The following is a 25,579-nucleotide window of genomic DNA, read 5'->3' on the forward strand; positions in this document are numbered from 1 at the left end:
TAGTGGGCATGCGGGAGGCCGGGTGGACGTAAAGCCGAATTGCTCAACACGTGGGGCGTGAGGTTTCCACAATACATCGATGCTGTCGCCAGTGGTCGGCGGAAGGTGCACGTGCCCGTCGACCTGGGACCGGACCGCAGCGACGCACGGATGCACGCCAAGACCGTAGGATCCTACGCAGTGCCGTAGGGGAGCGCACCGCCACTTCCCACTAAATTAGGGACACTGTTTCTCCTGGGGTATCGGCGAGAACCATTCGCAACCGTCTCCATGAAGCTGGGCTACGGTCCCGCACACCGTTAGGCCGTCTTCCGCTCACGCCCCAACATCGTGCAGCCCGCCTCCAGTGGTGTCGCGACAGGCGTGAATGGAGGGACGAATGGAGACGTGTCGTCTTCAGCGATGAGAGTCGCTTCTGCCTTGGTGCCAATGATGGTCGTATGCGTGTTTGGCGCCGTGCAGGTGAGCGCCACAATCAGGACTGCATACGACCGAGGCACACAGGGCCAACACCCGGCATCATGGTGTGGGGAGCGATCTCCTACACTGGCCGTACACCTCTGGTGGTCGTCGAGGGGACACTGAATAGTGCACGGTACATCCAAACCGTCATCGAACTCATCGTTCTACCATTCCTAGACCGGCAAGGGAACTTGCTGTTCCAACAGGACAATGCACGTCCGCATGTATCACGTGCCACCCAACGTGCTCTAGAAGGTGTAAGTCAACTACCCTGGCCAGCAAGATCTCCGGATCTGTCCCCCATTGCGCATGTTTGGGACTGGATGAAGCGTTGTCTCACGCCGTCTGCACGTCCAGCACGAACGCTGGTCCAACTGAGGCGCCAGATGGAAATGGCATGGCAAGCCGTTCCACAGGACTACATACAGCATCTCTACGATCGTCTCCATGGGAGAATAGCAGCCTGCATTGCTGCGAAAGGTGGATATACACTGTACTAGTGCCGACATTGTGCATGCTCTGTTGCCTGTGTCTATGTGCCTGTGGTTCTGTCAGTGTGATCATGTGATGTATCTGATCCCAGGAATGTGTCAATAAAGTTTCCCCTTCCTGGGACAATGAATTCACGGTGTTCTTATTTCAATTTCCAGGAGTGTATTTCTACTTTAGCTGAAATTGCGACTAGTTTGTAAAATTATGGTTCGTTCATCAGTTATACCAATCTCCAGTAGCCTCTTACATTCATCTGAGTGACCATAGTGAGATAGTTTGATACCATGTGCCATCTACAGTTGCACAACGCTGCTGATATGTGATGTAACTGGTATTAGACTTACGCATATCACTGCATAGGATCAGTCGAATGAAGCAGGCTACTGCAGGACCTATCATGTCAGTATGAACCGTGGGCACGGTTGTTTTCCAGTGAATGTAAGCGTGACTCGGACTGTGCCGAAGAGTGAGAACCAGAGGTGTACATGGGAATTAACAAATCATACAAACAGCAAGAAAAATTAAGGAGTTATCAGAGCTGTCTTGTCTGCAATAGAAATTCAGCAGGAATGTGACGTAAGTTGAGAATAGCAGAAGACTTTGTGCTCTACAGTACTTTCTGATCTGAGCATGGCATCGACGTGTTATACATGAAAATTGGCATATATGTGTAATTGTATCACACCATCCGCTTCCGCTCTTCTTCTGTACATATATTCCAGTTGCTCAAGTACCTGTACTCATGAACATGTGAAACTAGCAATGTGCGAATACAGTCTTCCATCTCTCCAGTTAGTTTTCTGCTTGTATCATATTATATTGTTTTCTTTTATTTCACACTTTGATTTACTTATATACTAACTTGTATTTGTACTCCATACACTTTACTCGTAGACTCGGTAGATCTTATACCATTTTTGGCTACCAAACAATTTTTCTTTATTCCTGATTTTCATAATTTTGACATTCTACAGTGAAGTCCACATTCTTTGACACCGTTACCTTTTCCGAAAAGCAAATGTACGTGTAATATAACTGTCCATGCATATTTTTCCTGTTTCTCAACATGTTATCTCAGTCAGACCCTTCATTACACCGAGTACAAGGAGAAAGATATGCAGGCTAGCATTTATTCATAGCAAGTTGTTTTGCAACAAACTTGTCTCAAAACCTGACTTCCTTATGTTATATTCAAATTACCTATCTCATTATCATTCACTTATAAGTATTAATGTAATATTTTGATCTAGTTACTACATATTACATGATGGCTGACTGTATACAAATATTGTCTCTAGAACATATTCTCAGACTTACTCAGCAGAGCTGTGTAAGTAGGAAAGGTCTGTGTAAATGGTTGTAGACATATTCCTCAACATCTGGATGAGTGCTTTCAGATTCCTGTTGGCTGAATGGTGTGCATCTGTCTAATTACTGCTTAGAGGGCACTTCAGCAAGCAGATATTCTCCAGTTGCCAATTAAAGAGTCAGAGCTTTAATGGAACTTGATTTCAGCTGCAGTGAATGATATTTATTACATCTCAACAGTAAAAAGATGAACGTGTTGTACTGTAGTAATTATGGCTAATGAAGGATGAGTAAAATGCAAAAAAGTTGTCATTTATTCTCAAAATATTTTTGTTTAGTGGAGGGATATGTAAAAGTTGGCACAATGAACAATGTCAGCTGAAGTGATATCTCACAGCACTTCAGTTACATTGACAAAGATATAATGAGTGGTTTCTGTCTTTCACCATATGTCAGCTGGAAGACACACTTGGGGAACATTTAAAGAGTTCTGAAATTCAACTTACTCTTCATTCTTTATCTTTTAAAACTTTGACTCAAATGTACTCCTGCATGCTGTGTAATGCTGTTTCCAAAGGTACTGTTGATTTTTTGCAACTTAACTAGTTTTTTGAATTCCTAATTTTCAAACATGCAAAGTTCTCATTCTGTCAATAAAACACATGATAATGTATCTCAGTGCCATCATATAACTGAACTGAATCAAAAATAAATATGGATAAATTTGCTGTTTCTCAAACAATAACACAGGTCCTAAATTAAGCGACTCACATAAATTTTCTGAGACATAGTTCTTAAAACTTAGGTATATAAGGTACAGAATGGGATTATTGCTTCTTAGATAATAATAAAAAGACAACTGAAACACTTGTACATTGTCCTTTAATAAAAACAAATAATTATTCTTGTTTCAATGACAATCATAAATACACATATTCAGTTTCCTGTTCTCCATAGTTCAGTACATAAAATGTACAAATAAATAGTAATAGTGGTAATAATATTAAATAACCATTAAAACAATCAATCTTTGAAACAGAAATTCTGCTAAAATTTAATAAGGAAATCTGTGTCTTTGAAAGACTGTTCATTTTATCATTTTGTGTAACAGACGTGTAGGGCTTCTACATAGAAAAACAATTTCTTCCATTTAAGGAAACTAGTGTAGTAAATATAATTTTGGACTTTTTAAAAACTGTCACCCAGTTCCATTAAATTCCTATGTAGAAAATTAAATCTGAGGCTTGGAAAAAGACTTTGCATACACTTTTTTATTTCGAAAATGAAGCTTATGAGAGTGAATACATAGAGATAATGTCAATGAATGCCTGGAGACACAATTCTACAGGAACTGTATAATTCATCCACCACATTTCTGAAGGTGAATAATTTTAGTCCACACTACTCCAATTTGATTTGTTATCAAGAAACCACAGTTGTGTTTCTGACTTCGGCAATATCAGTAATATCTGATATGCCACTTCATTAATAAGATAACACTTCCAAAAAACTTTACACTGATGTATTCACCTAAGTTCCATAGTTTTAAAAATAACCCCAATAATTATTCATATTTTCAAATTTCATATCCGTGACAGCTATAGGATTCACCATTAGTGTAACTGAGTAAAGCAAATTGTTATATGAAACATTTTTCTACATGTCTCTTACACTAAAGGGAGTAGCTTTTGGTGTTCCAACTAAGGTTAGGAGTGATCCATGACACCTATTTCTCTACAGAGTAATTTAAATAAAAATAATAATAATAACAATAGCATTATGACGTGTCAATATCTGGAAGAGGTCAAACTATTTAGTACATGACATTTATTTTTGGTCAGCATGGCCACTGAAGATTCCATTCACCTTGAAAAGATATTTATATGTTACTGGGGTATTATAGCTACTCTAAACGTGGGAGGAAATACTTGGGAAGGATTTAATTTATAAATATATCTGTCATATGTTACATCTGAAACTTTGCAACTTTCTTTCCTCCAAAAGATTGCTGCTACTGGTATCATAATTTTTGTCCTTACAGTCATATATTACCCTGAATAACATTTTACAGTGTTTCACAACAATCGCTCGCAAAGAACAGTGATGACCAAGAGGAGAATGATAAGTTTACTAAAGAACAGCAGAATACACATAATGTGTGTTTTTATTTGGTATACCCTGTGGGTGGAGTTGTGCTACTGTATTCCATACATGTATACTGTTCTCTTCTTGAGTAACGTTTCTGTTCTGTGACAAATCATTACTAGGTTCTAGAGCTCCTATAGACTTCTTGATAAAGACGCATACACTAACAACGTTTTGATAGTATAAGAATGATATAAAAACAGAAACACTGTTTAAAAATTCCTATGTTCTTCATGATGGCGGCCTTTTACATGAACTGAGTAAGTCGGATTAAGAGAAATATGTCTTCATAACTCATTGAGCACTTGTACATGTAATAGCTCACATAGTACTGTGAAACTGTTCCTATTATAAAAAAGCACCAATTTTAGGACACAGAAGTGAGCAGTGAGCAAGTTGTGTGAAGCTGCATTATGAGCAGTTGAGATAAATTTGCCATCTGGAAAATTAATCACAGAAGTAGAAGCAAAATTACTTGATACTGATTATGCAACGAAGTATACAGTCACAGTGTCATTGAGATTACTAGGGGAACTACAGAGTAGGTAGTTTAATGAACGTTCTTTTCCTTATAGCTATTATATAAAGACATGTTTTCAGCTAGACCAAAGCTGAAATGAATTAAAAATTTTATAAAATGTCTTTTTACATAAATTTTCACTTATTGTCTCAATTTACAATGAGAAACGACTTGAAATTACAAATAAAAAGCTTGAGCACAGCACACGAAGCATATAGAAATGGAAGATTATAAATGATGAACTCTTTCCTTCAAAAATTTCTCCAGATGTGTCTTAAAGTGGATATCACAAAGAATAAAAGATGAAGTCAGTAGATAGAATGAGAGGTAATTCATCTTGTTTGAAAATTAAAATTTTTTTCTCTATTGTGTATTATTCATATCTTTTGAACCAGTATCACTTTATAGTAACTTCAGTTTTAAGGAGAATGTTTGTTATGTTGTTAAAGTTTTCATTCAGTCACATTAAAGTTTTTGTGTAAGGCAGAAAAAAACTTATTAATAGGGAAATAGTACAAAAAGTTCACAGATCTTAGATCGATGTCAAATGTGGCACAGAGCACTGCTTATGACATTCAATTGATCTTAAACAATTACAGCTACATATTTCATCACCTTCAAGTTTAATTGTGAGTGCCATAGCGCAGGTTATCAGTTAGCCCCAAAGATCTGCTGGAAAAAGTAGTTTTTACAGCAGACTTATTCAAGAAACCATTTTATTAAACTGAGTTGTGTGAACGTATTCATTTACTTAATGACTTTCGGTCATCATATGGTGATGTGTTTTAATAGTTTCCAGCAAATTATATACCTACATATTTACAAATTGCAAAATTGGAAATGATTACAGAATTTTATCTCATTTTGGGAAATATCTTTCTAAGGCAGTATTATTAGTTTAAAGATAACACTCCAGCTAAATATTTTAAAAATAAAGAAAAATCTCATTGTGAATGCCTGACTTCTAATTGTCAGAGCACAGTGCAACTTTCACAGAATTATTGAATGTTTCTGCTACAATAAAACCTACATTTTCATGGATCTTTGGAGTGAACTGACATTCGTGGCTGTAACAAATTAACTGTGGTAGAAAAATAAAGTAATGACCCTATACCGTTCATATATCCTGAGTTAGGAATAGGGCAACAATGAGCACAGTTTGGACAATAAAGGCTGATTGCAGTCAAACTCCATCTAAAATATATAAGACTACACATTCCTTGACAAGTCATTTTCAACTGCCCATTAGATGAATTTCTGCCTACAGTAACATCATATGATGTTGAGCATCACATACATTCAAGGCTCCACCGAGTTAAACTGTACACATATACTTGTGTTGCATAACGATGCAGCATATAATGATACAATAATAAGTCAAGATTCATCAGCTGAAGTACTGAAAATGACTATTCAGGGAAACTGGTGTAGTCACATAGATATAAGACATTTGCATGAATTATAATTAGGTCTTGAACAAAAATTAGAAAAAGAGAATGCCATCAAACAATGCATACAGTGAAAAAGTCAGAATTATTCCACACAATACTGTTAAAATTCAGTTCCTCAGTAACTTCAGATATTTAAATATCAGTGATGTGATCATACTACAAATGCAAAATGAAAGAGTGAAATTTCTTGGCAGTTTTGTGAACTCATTTGTCTTTTATACACAGGAATTAAAATCATGGCAATATTTCAATTCTGTAAAGAGTACAAGTATTTTATTTCTGAGCAGTCTTGTGGTCAGATGATTCACGTATCACCAACAGTTAAATTTTCAGCTGGTGATGCATGTGTCTATATCACTGACTTCTTGGAATGTACAGTGAATAACTTCAGGTAAGATCCTAAATATGGTAGCTTCTGGAATGGCTGTGTCTGTAAATGTTGCTACACCTATTAGGAACATATAGTTCATCTTCAGTGACTAATTACATGTTGATAATGAAAATAAAATGTTTCAGAATAGTAGAAAAATTAAATAATCACTCAGACCCTAATGTTATCTACTAAATACAAATATTTTCAGAAGTGGTTAGTGTAGCATACATTATTTCTCATAATCCATCACTCAAGAGGAAAATATTTTTGGTAAGCAACCTCAGTTATTTGGAATAAATATTATAATAGTATGTATATAGTGAAATTATTTTTCAGTCTTTCTCACTCAAATGTAAATCAAGGCCATCCACTCAGATCTAGCTTTCACCTTTAACACATGCTCATTTTTCTCCAAGAATGAGAACTCGCATAAGAAACAAAACAGTGTCATACCACCAGCTCATGCTAGAGATACAAACAACAAGAACCCCAACATAAGTTTAAAATAACATAGGTCGTAATAATCACCCCAAAAATCTTTAATTTCGAATATAATATATTATAATAATGATGATTATATCATTAATGATATTAATATTCTACATAGGATACCAATATGTATTTGTCTACAAACGAGTTATTGAAACATGTTTACACTTTACACAAATGCTTTGGTATCAGTTACATTCATTTTACTGATCATATAATACAAAAAATAGGAAGATGTCCGTTTCATCCTTCTCACTAGTTTCATTATATTTGTTATGGAACTTTCTCGAATAGAACGCAGTTTTTCACCTGAAGATTCTTTCTGAGGAAACTTTGCACGTTATTTCCACTTTCAGTCCGATACATTTCGTACCTGCGCAGCTAAGCATGCCCAAAGTGTGCAGTATCGTCCACTGACAACAATGGCTAAATGTCTTGAGCTGCATACTGTACGTTAGGGGAAAAACTCACAAATACCAGATCTGAATGTTTCTGTTATTTCTTCATTTCTCTTGGCATTTACAGACACAATAATAATGTACATTCCACGGAAATTACGAAACTGTCCTTGTCTGAAATTCAACAAAGTGAAATTCAGAAATGCACGTGTCTCTTTTTCTTTGGCCAAACCTGACCAAGGGGAGGTTTCCCGCCACTAGGAACTTAGGTACACTGCAGTCAGACACAGGTACGCTGTGGGAGGAGAATGTGGGTGATTTATCTGATAACTACCCATTGATTAAGGAAATAGGATTAGCGGTAACTGTGTTGTATGAAGAGATAGGTGGAATGTTTGAAATTTACTGCTGTGTTAATGCTGCAAATAGTTTTCAGTGTATTATCTGCATATCGCTTATTTGCCCTGAGTAAGGACACAAATAGAACATAACTATACGTGTATTGGGAATCTGAAGGCAAGGGAACAGAAATGGCAAGGGTTCAAGATGCATGACGAGCAAGGATGGGGAGTTGACAAGACATAAGTACGAAAACTGTAAGGCTGAATGTCCAAGAGGATATGATGCTGGAGCTTAGTCCAGTATCCAGGAAATGATATAAACCTGAAAACAAAGAATTTGGTCCAGCAATATTATTTGTAATGAATAACGTTAGTGAAGTTCAAGTAGTTTCAAGGAGATAGGAGGGAAGAATAGTTGTTTAGGGAGCCTTAAGGAAGCAAAAGTGATGTGTGTGAGAGTAAATCAGGTTCAAGCTGCTGTACCACCGAATCCACTGAAGCCCCACGTTCTAAGGATAATACGGTCTGAAGAAATGGGCGGCTGCCGAAAAGGGGACAACATCTTCGAGACGCTGTCCAAATTCGGAGAGCTGTGGGAACACTGGAGACGGCTGCTGGTGATGGTGCTGAGGCGGCTGGAGGAGTGACTGGTGCTGCAGAGGGTGCGGTGGCAGTGGAGACGGTGCTGCAAAATGGGGGTTGTGTGGGTGGTGGTGGGAGGACAGCACTGCTGCGAAGCTGCTGGCAGCCGGCCTGCGACCCCTCCTGGCGCCCCGGCCACCGCGCCCCCAGCCGACGAGCGCAGGGGCGTGGGGGGCAGCATGCGGGGGCGGCAGGAGGGAGGCCGACTCTCAGTAGATGCTCTGCGGCGGCGGCAGCGGCAGTGGCGGCGGGGGCACGTGGCGGAACCCTCCCCACGGGAAGAGTCATGTGGCGTCCTTGGTGGCGGAGGCGGACGAGTCGCCGGTGTCGTCTCCGACCAGCGGCAGGTGTCCGCCCCCGGCGGCCGCCGCCGCCGCCGCTGCCGCCGCCGCCGCGGCTGCGGCTGCCGCCTTGCTGTTCTGGTTCACCACGCACTTGCGCATGTGCTTCTCGAGCGTCGACGGCACAGAGAAGGGCATCTCGCAGAAACGGCAGCGGTACACGTCCTTACCCAGGCGGCCGTGCGTCTTCATGTGGCGCGTCAGCTTGGACGACTGGGCACACGCGTACGAGCACAGCTCGCACTTGTAGGGCTTCTCCCCCGTGTGCGAGCGCCGGTGCACGGTGAGGTTGCTGCAGTTCTTGAACACCTTGCCGCAGAACTCGCAGGTGTCGTTGCGGCGCGTGTCCTTCTTGAGGGACTGCTGCTGCTGTTGCTGCTGCTGCTGGGCGGCGACTGCGGCGGCGGCCGCTGCCGCAGCCGACGTGGGTGGAAGGCCCAGGTTGAGGGCCGCCGCGAGGGTGGACGGGCTGGGCCCGGACTTGCCCACCTTGAGCAGCGAGTCCTTGCGGTGGTGGTTCGCCAGGAGATCCACCGTGTCACCCGCCCCTGCACCGCCGAAGAGGTGGTCGCGGTGGTGCGCCGCCGCCGCCATTGCGGGCAACCACAGTCCGGCATAGAGTCCGCTGCCCGGACCGTCACCGGCTCGGTCGCTTCGCGCCGGCTGCGACACGGATGACGTGTGGTGGTCCAACTCCAGTTTGATCCTCTTGCTGGCGGCGTCGTAGGCGCCGGCCGACGGCGAAGAGGAGTCGAAAGCGGCGGCGGCGGCAGCTGCGGCCGCAGCCGCGCCGAACAGGCCGTGCGGGGCTCCCATTAAGTCCAGAGGCGGTTGGCCCGCAGCCATCATATTTTTCGCGAACTCCTCACGGAATCGCATCGCTGCCGCCGACTTCTCCACAGTGAGGCCGTTTTCCTTACTCGTCGCTGACAGCAGTGCACTGGTCGACAGGTGTTTCTGGTTGTTGTTGTCCGAAATGAGAGCAGAGCGGTGCTGCCCGTGGTGGCCCGCGAGGATCTCCTCTTTCAGCTGCATCAGGCTGTGGGGTGTCTGGGAGTGAGGGTGGTGGTGATGGTGGTGGTGGTTCGGGTGGTGCTGCGAACCGACCACCGACTCCTGCAGCGCCTGCTTGTACGCCTCGCTGTACTGCTGGATGTTGCTCAGGCCGAACTTGTCGATCAGCTCGCCCACCAGTGAACCCTGGTTAGAGATCTTCTCCAGCGGCGTGGCCGGCGCACCGGAGGCGGGCCTCGGGGTCCCCGCGCCGCTTCCGGACTTGCCGTCTCCTTGACCGCCGCCGCCGGACGTGACGTTGCCCGGCGGAGTGGACGAAGTCGACTTGGTGGTGAGGTCCTCGGGCGCGTCCCCGTCGCCGTCCCCGAGGTCGTCGTCGTCCAGATCGTCCTCGTCCTCCTCCTCCAGCTCCATCTCCTCCTCCTCCTCCTCCTCCTCCTCGTCGTCGTCGTCGTCGTCTTCCTCCTCCTCCTCGTCTTCGTCGTCCTCGTCGCCGTCGTCGTCGTCCAGCGCCTCGACGCTCCCCGTGCGCGACGCGTTTTCGGGCGTCGTGTGGTTGCTGCCGTTGTTGTTGTTGTTGTGCGAGGTGGCGTCGGGCGCGGTGCCGTCGGAGGCGGCGGCGGCGGCGGCCGCGGCGGCCACCGAGCTGCGCGTGACGCGCGCCAGCGCAGACGCCGAGTGCCGGTGGATCTTCATGTGGCGCTTCAGCTTGGAGGACTGCGTGCACGCGTGGTTGCAGACGGCGCACTTGTACGGCTTCTCGCCCGTGTGGGTGCGCCGGTGCACTATCAGGTTGCTCTGGAAGCGGAACTTCTTGCCGCAGAACTCGCAGGCGCGCACCGCGTCCGGTCCCGGAGAGCCGGGCTCGGCGGACGGTGTCAGCGGCCCGCTCTGCGCGACGCCGCCGTCGGCGGGGGCGGCGGCACCGGCGTCGTCGGGGGCGGCTGTGCCGGAGTCCGAGGGCGTCGGCGCAGCGGCCGTGGGCGGCGTCCGCGGGGACGAGGGTCGCGGATTGGGCGTCCCGGGCGCCGGCTGATGGTCGCTGCCTGCCGAGGGCGGCGTCTGCTGCTGCTGCGGGCAAAGTCCAAGCTGCCTAACCTCTGTATGGCGCTGGCAATACGCCACCTTACCTATTCTGTATTAAAATGTCTACTCAAGCTCCTAATAATATTGCACGAGCTTCACAAATTACTAGTTTCAGCGAGCGGCAATCTCAATGTTATCTGTAGCGCAAATGTCTTAGAGCAGGGCTTCCCAACTTTTTCAGCTGGTTGGACGCCTTCTTCAGTTGAAAATCTATGGCGGACCCCTAGTCAGACAAGAGCACAGTAACTTTAAATGTCAGAGCGTAACCCATGGGAACTGAAAGCTTCTTAATGCAGGTGCCATGTTCCCAATGACTACCCCCCCCCCCCCCCCCCCCCAAAGTATCAATAGTCTTTGGTTTAGAGATGAATGAAAACAACTTGAAGGTCAAAAATCGACTTATGAAATAGGTAGTGCACTGACAAAGAATGTTTAACATTTAATGATGCTTGCGGCCGCATACGTGCCAGCGAGCGATACGGTTTGTCGACATAGCTCGCTCCGCGCTTGAGTAAAAGGTTTCAGCGAATCTACCGCCGTGAGCCGGCGCGCAAACGACCCCCGTACTGTTGCGATACAGTCGATCAGAGAAGCCGCATTCTCCGGCACTAAGTTGTGTATGCGTTCTCACTTAGGAACTGCAAAGGCTGCTTGGAAAAACGACCTGAAGTAAAAGTACACATGTTCTTCACACGAAAAAAAAAAGTGATGAATTTGATTTTCACATTTTTTATTCAATAATTTTACTCATTATTTTACACGATTTGGTGAAAGGTGGCCGCGGACCCCTAAGGGAAGCCTCGTCTTAGAAGAACGTTCCTCTAGAACAGGGGTGTCCACCCTGCTGCCCACAGGCCGCATACGGCTCAAAGTAAGTACCAGTATGGCTCGAGAAGTGAGTACCTGTCACGCGACAGGTAATAATAATAAAAAAGAAAAAAATCCATGAAATACCGTTTATAAAATTACGTAAAGTTACGATAAATTGAAAATATTTTCTGTCTGAAAGTCCTGCCGCATGGTACTATTCTCTCAATGCTCCATCCCGTTCTTAACACTGTGTTTTTTTCTCATAACCGGCCAACCCGTCAGCCGTCAGACGCGCTGGTCTGTTAGCTTACGGCCACTTAAATTGCAATTGCTAAGCTAAGACATAATCCTAAAGATGCAATGAAACACAGAGCCATACTTGGTGCTCGATCTGGAAAATCGATTTTAAGACTTTAGAAAAAGTAATTAAAATTTTCATATTTGTTTGACGCCTTTCAAAAACAATATAAATACGTTGCCAGAAGATTTTCAGAGGAAACGTATAGACTTGCAGTCTGACATTAAAAAAAGAAACATTTGATGACGTATCTTTGTTAGACGTTTAGAAATCATACTAGCCCAAGACACAACATCCCCCGCACCACAGTCATGCGTTATATATCACTTTCGTTTGGAAGCACGTACGTTACTGAACAATTATTTTCAAGAATAAAGCACACAAAGAGTAAAAATAAAACCGAAATCTCAGATGCACACCTTAAGAACATGGTGAAAACTTTCTAAAGCCAAGATCACATAACTGTTCTGTTATTTTCAAAATCCGGTTTCGACAGACTTCACCTCTAGGTCTTCAAAATTTGTTACGGAAATTAGTCATTGTGTGTTGGATAAAATGTAACATTTAAGGGAAATAAAGTGGCAACTTCGGATGGGGTTCCAACTCACAATGATCAAGTTTTGTAACAAAAATTTTGAAGACCTGAAGAACACAGCAAAAGACCAACACTCTGAAGCCGTTTCTTCAATTTCCTGAAAGTAGCACAAGTGTGTACGGCTGGCCGGCACGCTGGAGATGAGACAGGTTTGCGCGACTTTGTTTCGATAATGACGGAAGCCACGCCCAAAGACTCAACGTGCTTTTGTTCACTGCCAGGTCTCCGTAGACATTCTGCAGCACTTACGAGTATCTGCAATGCTCTAGTTTCCTGCCAAAAGGAACTCAATGACAGCTCCCTACTTGGAACGCGTTACAGACGCCATTCTGAAGGCTGTGTATGGCTCCACCGCCTATTGGAACTTCATGAAAATATAGGAGTTGAAATGGGAGTATTCCACGATGCCCCACAAAAAATTCCGCATTTGCTGAATTGAAATTTACAGAGAAAAAAGTGTCGAATTACTATTTTTTGAAGGCCTCTCGGACATGACTACAAAAATATGTGTTATAATGGACGTTTCTCTACGCTACACTGCCAGGAATCAGTAAGAACGTACCTTTTCAAGAGACAACGCGAGAGGCGACGAAGCGTCGGCAGGGCTGGTGGTGTGTCCTGTGGGGGCGGCGCAGGTAGATGGAATGCAGGTGGAGGCGGTGGGCACGGTAGAGGTGGAGGAGGACATGGGGGGCAGTGACGGGGGCGGCGTGGCGTGCCGCTGCTGGGGGTGGTGTGGGGGTGGGCTGCCAAAGGGCGGCGTCAGCATCTGCTTGCGCGGCGAGGGCGACGTGGCCAGGCCGCCTCCGCCTCCGGTGCCGGCCCCGGCCCCCGGGCTGGTGGTGCCAGCCAGCTGTCGCAGCCTCTGCGAGTAGAAGTCGAGCGTGGGCGGCGCCGCCTCCCGCCCCCCGGCACCGGGCACAGCCGCGGTCGCCGCCGCCACGGCCGCCGCTATCCTGTCGAGCGGCTGAGCCGACGGCGCGAACGCCGACGCGACGAGCGACGAGACGGCCGACGGCGACGGGGAGCTCGTCGACGAGGAGGAGGCGGCGGCGGCTGCGACGGCGGCGGCGGCAGCGGCCAGCGGGTTGAGACGCAGCTGCTCCTGCACCAGCTGCTCCATACTACGGAAATGGTGGCTCGGCGTAGACGGTGCAGACGCCGACGGCGCCGCCGGGTCGTGGTGCGGCAGCGGGGGTGGCGGGGGCGGAGGCAGGCTAGAAGGCCGCGCGAACAGGCCCGCCGGGAAGGGGTGCGTCGTCCCCGGAGCCTGCACATGACAATACTCGTCACACACAAGAACAAAAAAAATGATTTTTTAAGGATCTAATTTCGCACGTCTGTTGAAAAGAATTTCAACACAAATGATGACACTGTCACCGCTGTCGGTTAAATCAAAGAAGACAGTGACTGTAAGTAAAACTGTCCTCAGTTTGAAGGTTGCTTTGAATGGCAAAGTGCGTTATTATACATTATCCTATTGGTAATAGCATGCGGTTCCCTTTCTGCAACCACTGAACCGAGCTAGATCACATGTCCCACAAATAACGACAATTTTGTTGTGATTTCTCTCGACACTGTTCTTTTGCTGCAGAACATCGGACCATGGACGAGGTGGTGAGAGAAGGATGTGAAGGCTTAGGGAGGACAGTCTCAGGAGAAGAGGAGAAGATTTTCGAGACGTGTTAAGAGGATGAATATGGACAGAATGGCGAAAAGAGTCTCGGAAACAACGGGCAGGACAGGAGGAAAGAAGACGGGAACCAAGTGAGTTGTTGCAGTCAAGGAGTATCGATCCTCATACCCCTATGAGGATCGACACCAAAGGAAGGAACGTTCGAGCAGTAAGGACATGCCGACTAATGTACCAGAGGAGAACGAAAGAGATGGTTACTGGGCACTGACGGTGTCATTAGTGCACCAGGCAAGAAGACAGGAAGCTGAAAATTTAGGTAAAAGGGCGACAGAGAAAAATGGAAAAGATGAAGACATTATGGCAGGGGTGAACATGATGCGTCTGTTCGTGGTCGCACAGATGTCGTAACGGGAAACACGAATACACGAATGACTTATTGAGATCTGATTAAGGTGTCGATTCAAATAAACCTACCGCTACTTTAAGTCACCTCCTTCCCGTGGCGTAATATTTTTTTGTCCTTGTTATTCTTCTGAATGCAGGTTGCGGTGACAGACATATGCAGCGCAGCCTGAGGTGTAGGTTGAATTGGAAGGTGGTAACAAGGTCGTTAGTTGGCGAAGCGAACGAACGTGAATACGAAGTCTTAGTTGTAGTGCACCATGGATCTTTAGTGTAGTCCAAGGTCTAGGTTACGTTGAAAGGTCGCAGTTTGGTTGTGAAGCAACAACCAATGCGGTACCGAATCCAAGAGATCACCTTCAGATATATCTTTCAAAATCAGAGCTTTTACATCCGTGTAGCACTAGCTTCGCTCAAGGTCGACTTTGAATGGGCCTTACGGCAATAGTTAAATTCTGCACCAGACTACTCCTAATGAAGAAAGCTAACCTTCAGATAATGAGTTAAACTAAGGCTAGAACGGATGAAAATATTTTAATTACTTGTATCCTTTGACGTAGTTTTCTTTAATTATATGGGGAATCTGGCTTACATGTAGAAACATATGTTCGAGACGGTGTGAAATTTCTCGATAAATGCACTGTTTGTCTGGTTGGAAGCAAATACCCACAGACAGTTGTCTGGGGGAGGCGGTGGTGGTGGTAGGGGGTGGGGGGAGTATTCAAGGAACATGTTGTGATGAAGTGAGAGAGCCAACAGATATGCCACAGTGGTAACACTGGTTCCCGTCAGACCACCGAAATTAAGCAATGTCAGGCTTGGCTAGAACTTTGATGGGTCAGTGTCTGTGTCTGCTGAGCGCTGTTGGCAAGTGGGGAGGACTCAACCCTTTTGAGACCAGTTGGGGAACTATGTAAGTGTGCAGGCTTTGGTGGCTGTTGTCACTGAAGTTAAAATCTTCTGGGTTATTAGGCCACGACATGTTTCTTCTAAAGTGTTCGACGTTTCGACCCCTCTGCTGGGAACTTCCTTAGGATCTTTTGGTGTCCACTACTGCTAGAACACTGCTTTTCTGTTCTAGCAGTAGTGGACACCAAAAGATCCTAAGGAAGATCCCAGCAGAGGGGTCTAAACGTCGAACATTTTAGAAGAAACATGACATGGCCTAATAACCCAGACGATTTTAACTTCTGTTGAGGAGCTACTTGACTGAGAAGTAGCGGCTCCAGTCACGAAAATTGACAAGGAGAGCGGTGTGCTGATCGCATACCCTGATTATCTGCATCCAGTACTCCTATTGGCTGAGGATGACATGGCTGTCGGTCGGTACCAGTGGGGCTTCTGAGGCTCATTTGGGAGGAGTTTAGTTTAGTTAAGTTTGGTGCTGTGAGAGGGAGCGGGCACAATTGCCTGGAAGCACAGGGGCGCTGACTCACCGTCGGTCGCTGGTCCAGGGCCGCCGCCGGCAGCCCCCGCAGGAGGCCACCCACGCCAAACGGGTTGGCGCTGCTGGTGGCGCTGGTGGTGGTGCTGCTGCAGCTGGTGCTGCTGTTGCTGCTGATGATGGTGCTGCTGGAGGAGCAGGCGCTGACTGCTGAGCTGGGCGGCGGCTGCGTACAGGGCAGCCCAAGCAGGGAGGCCGCCTCCACACAGGGGCCCCGGCTGCTGGGGCGCTGCGGGAACACGAGCACAGAGTCTGATTAGCCACCTGCTCACTCTGGCCACCAATAGTTACAGGTCTGAGATGGTCACGCGTTGCTAAGGTGGGTTTGCTGAAGGCCTGGGAAGAATTATGAGGACAGGCACGGAAGCAAGAGGAGATTTTGAACCAGAATAAGACTGTGATAGGGCTGACACTGCAAGAGAAAGAAAAGTTGCTAGCAGAGCGCAGTTGAAAGGAAGAGATGAATCGTGTAATACATGACACCAAGAAATTCAGAGGAGTGATGACTACTGGAAGGAAGGAATCTGTTGACAGAATGGAGGGATTCTGAAATTCTAAGAAGGTTCAGGAAGGATTAGAAGTAAAACCGAAATCATCTAGGGCCCTGCATATGTTCGTCTGGACGTCGTAAAGACAGTAGAGCAGCTGATATATCAGGCACAGCATTGTGAATAGAAATGGAATATGACATTAACAAAAGCAGAATGAGGATAATGGAATGTAGTCGGAATAAATTGGGTGATGCTGAAGGAATTAGATTAGGAAATGAAACACTTAAAGTAGTAAAGGAGTTTTCCTATTTGGGGAGCAAAATAACTGATGATGGTCGAAGTAGAGAGGATATAAAATGTAGACTGGCAATGGCAAGGAAAGCCTTTCTTTTTCTTATACATTTTATTCTTTGACGTGATGGACTAGACAGGCTAACTGATACCTTGCCCAATGTACAATATGTATCTTTTTGGGCAATACCAGCGAACTCGACTGCTGACTGAAGATATCATTTTGAGAATTTTTAGGATTGTGTCTCCTGTACTCAATAGGGGTCATATGGATAGAGAAAGAAAAGCAGGTAATATAAGATACAATGAAGATATGTCGACAAACTGATGGATGAGAGATCAACATGAGTAATACGTAGAGGGACATTTATCTCACCACATTTTGTTTACTTCTACATGTAATGCGTTGATGAGATGGGCTAGGAAAGCTGTATGAGATCTCCGCCCATCACAAGCACTGCATATTTTCGAGCGATCCCACTAAAGAGCAATCCCACTTGTAAAGGTACTTGAATTACGTAACCATTACGGCACCTCATCCGAACCTCTCGATACCAGCAACATTCTACTGTATTTCTGTAAAGTAGTTAACATATTTCTGAGACAACATTAAGATTTGAAATCATTAATGTAGAGATACTTTGATACACCGATATGTTTATGTTGTAATGATATTACTCTTTCTTTTGTCGCTATGATCTTTGACGTACTTGTAACTCTGATTTTTTGGGCACGTAAGCGATTGTTAGTTAGTTGTTAGAGAGTCGGACCTTGAAAAAGCCAAGTCTTGGACGTCATGTTGGAAAGACGCATATTGTAGTCAGCTTATAAAATGTGAACTTTAACAGTGACTGTGAGGAAGATGTTCTCAAGTATGTGATGTTTTGTGTGTTACGTGATATTGCAATAAAAGCAATAAAAGGGAAGTGTAACTTAAATTCTGAGTGCTGATTATTTTTTTTACATCACTATTGTGCTAGCTTTGAAAGGTTTAATCTTCAAGAATGGTTTGTGAAGGGCATCTACAAAACTTTAGCGGAATAAAACTTAGGCCTTTTTGCATCCGAGCTTAGAATCATCACCACCTAGATTTTTGACGATTGAGCCATGATTTTACAACGAGACCAGCGTTGGAAACACGAAAAGATGAGTGCCTAGTTTATTCATTATTACATGAAATGACTTTATTAACTGTGCTCTAATGACACCTGCCACATAATAACTTAGTTGACGCCAGAAAATGCAGTATTTAGCAGCGTGAGCAACATCACAATCATTATTAAATTTTGACCTTTGTTGTGGTAGGGTTGTTAGACACTACAGTGAGGTGTGGACAGAATGTTTAGAAGTGGGCTCCCAGTTCCACTGCTACCTGTAGTCATAAGGGGCTTGTGGAAAGAGAAAGAAAAGCAGGTGATGAGGTAGAGTTACACTGTAGAAATAAAGCAATGAGTGCGGGAGAGAGTGTAGTGGAGAACAGCGCCGAGCGAGTGCGGAGTGACAGTTACCTGGTGGAGGAGTAGCGGCGAGCCGGTGGTGTTGGTGCTGCTGCAGCTGGAGGGGGGATGGAGGAGAGAGGAGGCGCCGGGCGGGGGCAGGAGGCAGCTTGTGCTCCCGGCGCCTCCCAGCCCGTTTCCCGGCCCGACCGACGAGCAGACGGGCGAGCCCGACGAGGCCGACGAGCCCGACGAGAGCGAGCCTCCCGACGTGTTGGCGGCCGCCGAGCTGCCGCCGGGCACCAGCGACAGCGGCAGCGGCGCGGCGGGCCTCTGCGGCGAGGGCAGGCCGACGCCGCCCCCGACGAGGCTGGACTCGTAGAGGCGGACGCCGTGGCAGGTCTGGACGTGCTGCACCAGGCGCCACGCGGACTGCAGCCGCAGCTTGCACGTGTAGCACACCAGGCTGGTGGGTTCTGCAGAATACACGGAAACAGCTCCTTCAGTACCCCAGGTCCTCATTAATTCCATAGACTGACAGCTACCATGTGCAAGTGCAGTTCCGGTGCATATTTATGATCACCCTACGTTGTGTACTTTTCACAGAGTCACTAGATACTGCAAAAGAACAAATTACAGAACTAAATGCATCATTTGAAAAAAGAAAAAAAAAGGAATACACATTCATGACAAATAACACTGACCATCCCCAACTCCAAATTCTTACAATACATTACTTAATGTACTCACTTAAAAAATATTTTAAATACCTAAAAGAATGTAAGGGGCGTGATTCGTGCTTGGATAGCTCAGTTGGTAGAGCACTTGCCCGTGAAATGCTAAGGTCCCGAGTTCGAGTCTCGGTCCGGCACCAGTTTTAATCTGCCAGGAAATTTTACATCCTCAGTTATTTGCTGGATGTATTCCTACCTCTGTCTTCCTTCACAGTTTTTACCCCCTAAAGCTCCTCTTAGTACCATGGAACTTATTCCATGATGTCTTAACAGATGTCGTATCATCCTGTCCCTTCTTCTTGTCATTGTTCTCCTTAGCCGAGGCTGCCGAGAATCACCTCATTGCCGATCAGTCCGCCAGATTTTCAACATTCTGCTCTAGCACCGCATATGAAAGATGACTGTTCTCTTCTGATGAGGTTTTCCCACAGTCCATGTTTCACTATCACACTGTGCTCCACACGTGTATTCTCAGAAATTACTTCCTCAAATTAAGGCTAATATCTAATACTAGTAGATTTCTCTTGGCCAAGTGCGTCCTTTTTGGTAGTGATAACCTGCTTCTTATATCTTCCGTCATGGATTGGTTCAAATGGCTCTGAGCACTATGGGACTTAACATCGGAGCTCATCAGTCTCCTCGAACTTAGAACTACTTAAACCTAACCAACCTAAGGACATCACACACATCCATGCCCGAGGCAGGAATCGAACCTGCGATCGTAGCGACGTCGCAGTTCCAGACTGGAGCGCCTAGAACCGCTCGGCCACACAGCCCGGCCGTCATGGATTATTTCGCTGCCCAGGCAGCAGAATTCCTTAGGTTCGTCTACTTCGTGATTTCCAGTTAGAAATATTATGAATGGTTAAATGCAAATGGTATTCTTTTTGACGTAAACAGATTTAAGCAGAAATTTTTTGTATTGGGACAGAAAAGTCGCCATCACACTGTGGTAAGATATGGAACACTGTCTGCAGCGGAAACAGTTAAACTAGGAAAATTTCCGATTTTTAAGAACTGGAATGATTTCGAAGAACAAGTCTAAGAAAATAGTAATGTCGTATGTCGGGTATACCGTTCGCCGAGTGCAAGTCTTTCGATTTGGCGCCACTTCGGCGACTTGCGCGTCGATGGGGATGAAATGATGATGATTAGGACAACACAACACCCAGTTCCTGGGCGGAGAAAAACTCCGACCCAACCGGGAATCGAACCCGGGCCCTTGGGATTGACAGTCTGTCGCGCTGACCTCTCAGCTGCCGGGGTGAACATGAAATAGTAATACTAAGAACAAACAGCGAACTTTACACGAAAATGGGAAACCTAACTGATATTACGAGGAAAACATGGACTTATATACTGAATGGATGGTAACAGACTAACCAAGAAAATCTTCAATTTGCTGAACAGCTACAAACAATAATTATTACGGGTCACTAAAACTGACGAAGATGTTAAAAACACCCATATTAGGTCATTGGCATTGTAGATAACAGAGCAACATTTAGAACACAAAAAGCTTGATTTCGGGGAAGGAAGATATCATCAGATGATAGAAAGCGAACCCAGGAAGAAAAGGAACGACAGTCTCAAATCGTCGACGGTGCTGAATACAGCCACTTGTGCTGGAGAAACGTCAGAAAAAAAACAGTACATGACGATAACCAACAGACAGTGTGCCAGAAAGTTTGCGGCTTCCATGTTTTAACCAAACCATCACTATTAAAAAAACTGGAAATGTTCTTCGTCAGAAATGAATGAAGCATTTCGTACAGGGCGCGCTGGCGAGCGTAAGAAATTGACAATTGAGGGCGTCGTGCTGTTATATCTGGCTGTTTGCGGCACACACGAGTTGGTTTCCGCACTGTGCGACGTTTCAGAATTGGCAGAATACACCTGACCATGGCCTGGCGGTTCCAACTTTGTCAGATCCGCTGGACCGTGCGGGCTAATCCACCCTCTCGTTCGTGTTTCCTCTCTAGCTGCCGCAGCCAATTGTCAGCGGGCCTCGGGTCTGCGTTGCCCCTCTCTGTCTTCCAGTGTCTCCAGCACTGCCCACTGGACGCACGAGTTGAGCTCGAGGTGGAAGTGCAGAACACCCGCCTCTCTAATTACGGCTATCGCCGCACGTGACGTCTGCAACCTCGGAGCTTATTTCCTACAGTGGGCGCAAGCCAGACCCAGCGATGAATACTAATTAGCTCCCACCACTACATCCACGTGTTCAGTATTTGAAGTAAGATACTTCCAAATAACAGCTGCACACGGCAGCGACTAACTACGGTACTTATTGTGTTATACGGTATACGACTACTCTCAAATCTGGGAAGGATGCGGTACAAATATCTCTCAGGGCATTCTCATTGGTTTTGTGCATCAAAGCCTAGGGGGACACAGTGATCAACAAACCGGATAGTAAGAGGTAGATCTCATATGCGTGTTCTGCATGGTCATCTGGTTTCCTTGTTAATTAACAATCTTCATCTACCTAAACGTTCATAAATAATATTGGAAAAACAGTATAAACCATGACCAGCTATTAAAGAAAATAAAGCTGTACTGGCCGTCCTGTTTCCATGTCAGGACGACTCTCCTCGAAGCTGACTCTGTAGACGAACGGTCAGCATGTTTGACTGCCATATGGCGGACCTGGGTTCATTTCCTGGTACTGACATGGACTGTTTAGGTGCTGCGACAAATGGAACGGGTTGCAAACAGCCTCATGACGCCAGTTGAGGAACTACTCGGATGACAGATAGCGCAGAAAGATTTGGAAAGCTGACCACACGTCCCTCCACACAGCTCTTTCTCGGAAGGATAGTTGTTCAAGTCTCCATCTGCTCTTCCTTATACAAGTTTGCATTGGTATATTGTTCAAGGGAAATGCCTTCGAAAGGGCGTAGCCGTTTGCCTTCTCCCATCCTTTCCCAGTTTGTGCTCTGTCTCTAACGATTTCGTTCTTCCTTCCATATATACAGCATCCAGATGGGTAGAGCATAATACAGCAGCCAGTCAACATCATTTGGCCTTCATCTTTCTATCGCGATGTTCCTCCTATGGGCATCGAATGTGTTGGGAAACAATTATATGCCAACCCCTAGCATCAAAAAAAAAAAAAAAAAATGTTCAAATGTGTGTGAAATCTTATGGGACTTAACTTCTAAGGTTAGCAGTCCCTAAGCTTACACACTACTTAACCTAAACTATCCTAAGGACAGACACACACAGCCATGCCAAAGGGAGCACTGGAACCTCCGCCGGGACTAGCCTCACAGTCCATGACTGCAGCGCCATCAGACCGCTCGGCTATTCCCGCCCGGCCCTAGCATCCCATGACTCGCCGGTAAGATACACGCCTGCTCTCTGTGACATCATCATTCACCGAGGCAGATAGCTGCAATATGTGGGACACAGAATGTATCGTAATTTCCGCGTGGTGAAAAGCAGCATGGGATTTATATAGCTGTAAATGGCACCGGCAGACCATTGTTGAATTTGACCAGAGGTTCTAAGGTAGCTATACAGGTCAACAAGTGTTCAAATGGCTCTGAGCACTGTGGGACTTCACATCTGAGGTCATCAGTCACCTAGAACTTAGAAACCTAAACCCGACTAACCTACACACTCACTCATGCTCGAGTCAGGACTCGAACCTGCGACCGTAGCGGTCGAGCGGTTCCAGACTGAAGCGCCTAGAACCACTCGGCCACAACGGCCGGCTCAACAAGTGTCTCGCTGCCTGCAGCCAAAGGGCTGAGTGTGTAGGGCTGACCGATGCATACGACATCTGGTCATTACATAGGCACAGAATACTGTGGTTGGCTGTTGTACCTCAGTTCCAGTCTCGTGTGCAATCAGACCCAGTTTCTTCACCAAGATACTACATCAGTGATTGAGTACCTCTGCAGTGTGGCGATGTCAATCACTGAGCAGGTGACTGTCAGTCGTGGAAACCAGGAGACTAATTTGATGCACAGTGGAAAGAAGCGACACCTTTGGACAGTTACAACCGGCACATTGCAGAACAGTCCACAGGGGTCACGGCCTGGAATTTCAGAGGTGGCTCAATGCGTCGTCGTCGCTCGTCTTGCCGGCTGAGGGCCGAGCGGGCCACGGGAGACCTGGGCATTACGACCGGCGGCCGGACGGCCTCAGGAAGGAAGCGCGGAAGGAAGGAAGAAGGAAAGAAGCGGCCCTGAGTGCGGGGGAGGGGGCGCCAGCAGTGACCGGCGCGCATGCGCTGCCCACCTTCCTCCGCCGTCGGCCACCCTTTCTCTCCCCAGAGCCGCCGCCTCCCGCCCCCCGTGGCCGTTTCTCTCTCGCAAGAGCGCCCGTCCCCCGCCCCCGGTCCACTGCTGGCTACCATTTCTCTCTGTCCAGGGTGTCCCTACCCCCAGGTCCGTCGCCGGCCAGCATCCTCCCCCACTCCCACCCCCCTTCCGCCGCCATAGCTACCGGCAACTGACCCCCCGGGAGAGAAGCTCTCCAGAAAGAGGTGGCGGTGGCGGCGCTGGCGGAATTAGACGCGGAGGCGGCAGAGAAAAAAGAAAGGGACATGATAAAGGGCAGCGGATGATAGCGCTGGGGTGGAGGCGGGATAAAATGGTGGTCCCCGCCGCTGTAAAAAGAATCTTCGGGCCTTTTCTGGGCAAGATGGCCACTGGCCGTTCCCTCCCCGTCGCGCCATTCTCTGCTGCTCCTCCTCCCGTTCTTCCCTTTTCCGCTTCTTCCCCCCGGCGCTGGTAACAAGCGGCCCGGAGCAGCCGGTGTTTCTGCAAGTGGCAGGTTTATTGGGACGGCGGGCCTGCCGTTCGCGTTCTGATATTAAACCGGCGGGTGGCCAGCGTTTCGCGTTGCGCCTCTCTGCAAACAAGATCCGGTATTCCGAGGCAGATATCAGCGAATGCGTCCGACGTTCATGGCGACAAACAACAGTGAGCGCACTATCTAGGCATACAGTCTGTGTTACTTCTACAACTTGACAAGTTGTCTGCAAACCATTGTTACGTGCGTGGAAGACGGTATTAAACATTGTACCATATATCTGGGCCGGCCGGAGTGGCCGTGCGGTTCTAGGCGCTACAGTCTGGAGCCGAGCGACCGCTACGGTCGCAGGTTCGAGTCCTGCCTCGGGTATGGATGTACGTGATGTCCCTACGTTAGTTAGGTTTAATTAGTTCTAAGTTCTAGGTGACTGATGACCTTAGAAGTTAAGCCGTATAGTGCTCAGAGCCATTTGAACCAGCCATATGTCTGGCCTTCTTCTCAACCGAAAACACATGTGGAACACGTGAAGAAAGAGTATGCTATGTAATTAGACTAATCATCCGTAGCAAGTCTTGCGAAAGAACAACTATGGCTGGGACCGGCCTGAGTGGCCGTGCGGTTCTAGGCGCTACAGTCTGGAACCGCGCGACCGCTACGGTCGCAGGCTCGAATCCTGCCTCGGACATGGATGTGTGTGCTGTCTTTAGGTTAGTTAGGTTTAAGTGGTTCTAAGTTCTAGGGAATTTATGACCTCAGCAGTTGAGTCGCATAGTGCTCAGAGCCATTTGAACCATTTGAACCAACAACTATGGTTCACGTAACACGAACTCAATGTTCTGCAAGAAAAGGAAACGTGAAAATGTTAAACTCTGGCGTGATGAGCTGCTGACTGTATTCCTTTCTTTCTGCGGCGCTACATCCCGCAAAATAGGCAGACCTGGGAAGACCAGGTATAGGACCTTTTCTCCCAGTTCCTGAGATTTATTGCAATTCTTGTGAGTGCTCTAGCAATTACATCGCTCAGTCTATCCGCACCGTTTCCGATCGTTTTTTGTTTTTGTTTTTTATTTTGGTCATCAGTCTACTGACTGGTTTGATGCGGCCCGCCACGAATCACTGTACAGACTAAAAATCGAGAACTGAAAACATCTGTAGTTGCTGAGCACAGGCTCAAAAACAAAATACTGATTGATGCAAGAATAGTCTTGTCCCAGGCTCCTGCATACTGGGATTTTATGAAGAGGCTGTAGAAATAAGAATGTGCGACAGGAACTTCAACCGAGCTCTCGATGCAGAGAAGAGGCAGAGGTATTAGTCGCAATGTTTGCACCACTACGGGAGCGTTGGAGTCACCAGCGCAGACGTTGACATCATCTGCGACAGCGTTACGCAATTACCGACCAAGCAGAACCCGTTGTACGGACGACGTAAGACCATCACAGCGGCAGTTTTGACAACCAGTTGCTTCTGACGGACACGATGGAGGTAGTCGTCGAAAACGTGAGGGTTTTGCCTGAGCTGACGCGGCAAGAAGTCAGAGAATGTTTCACATTACGGACTAATCTTGTCTTCACAGTCTAACGGAAAGGTTTCGTAGGATGCTGTGGAACATT

At 46.6% G+C, this 25,579-nt stretch overlaps 1 protein-coding gene across 2 annotated transcripts in view; it reads right to left on the reverse strand.

Annotated features, from left to right (window-relative positions):
* Window positions 1–3,125: 3,125 nt before the first annotated feature.
* Window positions 3,126–25,579, reverse strand: part of LOC126291911 (B-cell lymphoma/leukemia 11B) — a 303,871-nt gene continuing 281,417 nt past the window's right edge. Inside the window, exons 4-7 of one of the 2 annotated variants that reach the window (XM_049985645.1) lie at window positions 18,538–18,941; window positions 16,240–16,476; window positions 13,328–14,035; window positions 3,126–11,044 (exon numbers count right to left, since the gene is read on the reverse strand). In XM_049985645.1, coding sequence (XP_049841602.1) covers window positions 8,906–11,044; window positions 13,328–14,035; window positions 16,240–16,476; window positions 18,538–18,941 — 3,488 coding nt within the window. In that variant the 3' untranslated portion in view covers window positions 3,126–8,905. Of the gene's footprint in view, window positions 11,048–13,327; window positions 14,036–16,239; window positions 16,477–18,537; window positions 18,942–25,579 lie in introns of both variants that reach the window. The other variant, XM_049985644.1, reaches the window with a different exon arrangement.

This window comes from Schistocerca gregaria, chromosome 9, assembly GCF_023897955.1.
Source record: "Schistocerca gregaria isolate iqSchGreg1 chromosome 9, iqSchGreg1.2, whole genome shotgun sequence".
Classification (NCBI taxonomy): domain Eukaryota; kingdom Metazoa; phylum Arthropoda; class Insecta; order Orthoptera; family Acrididae; genus Schistocerca; species Schistocerca gregaria.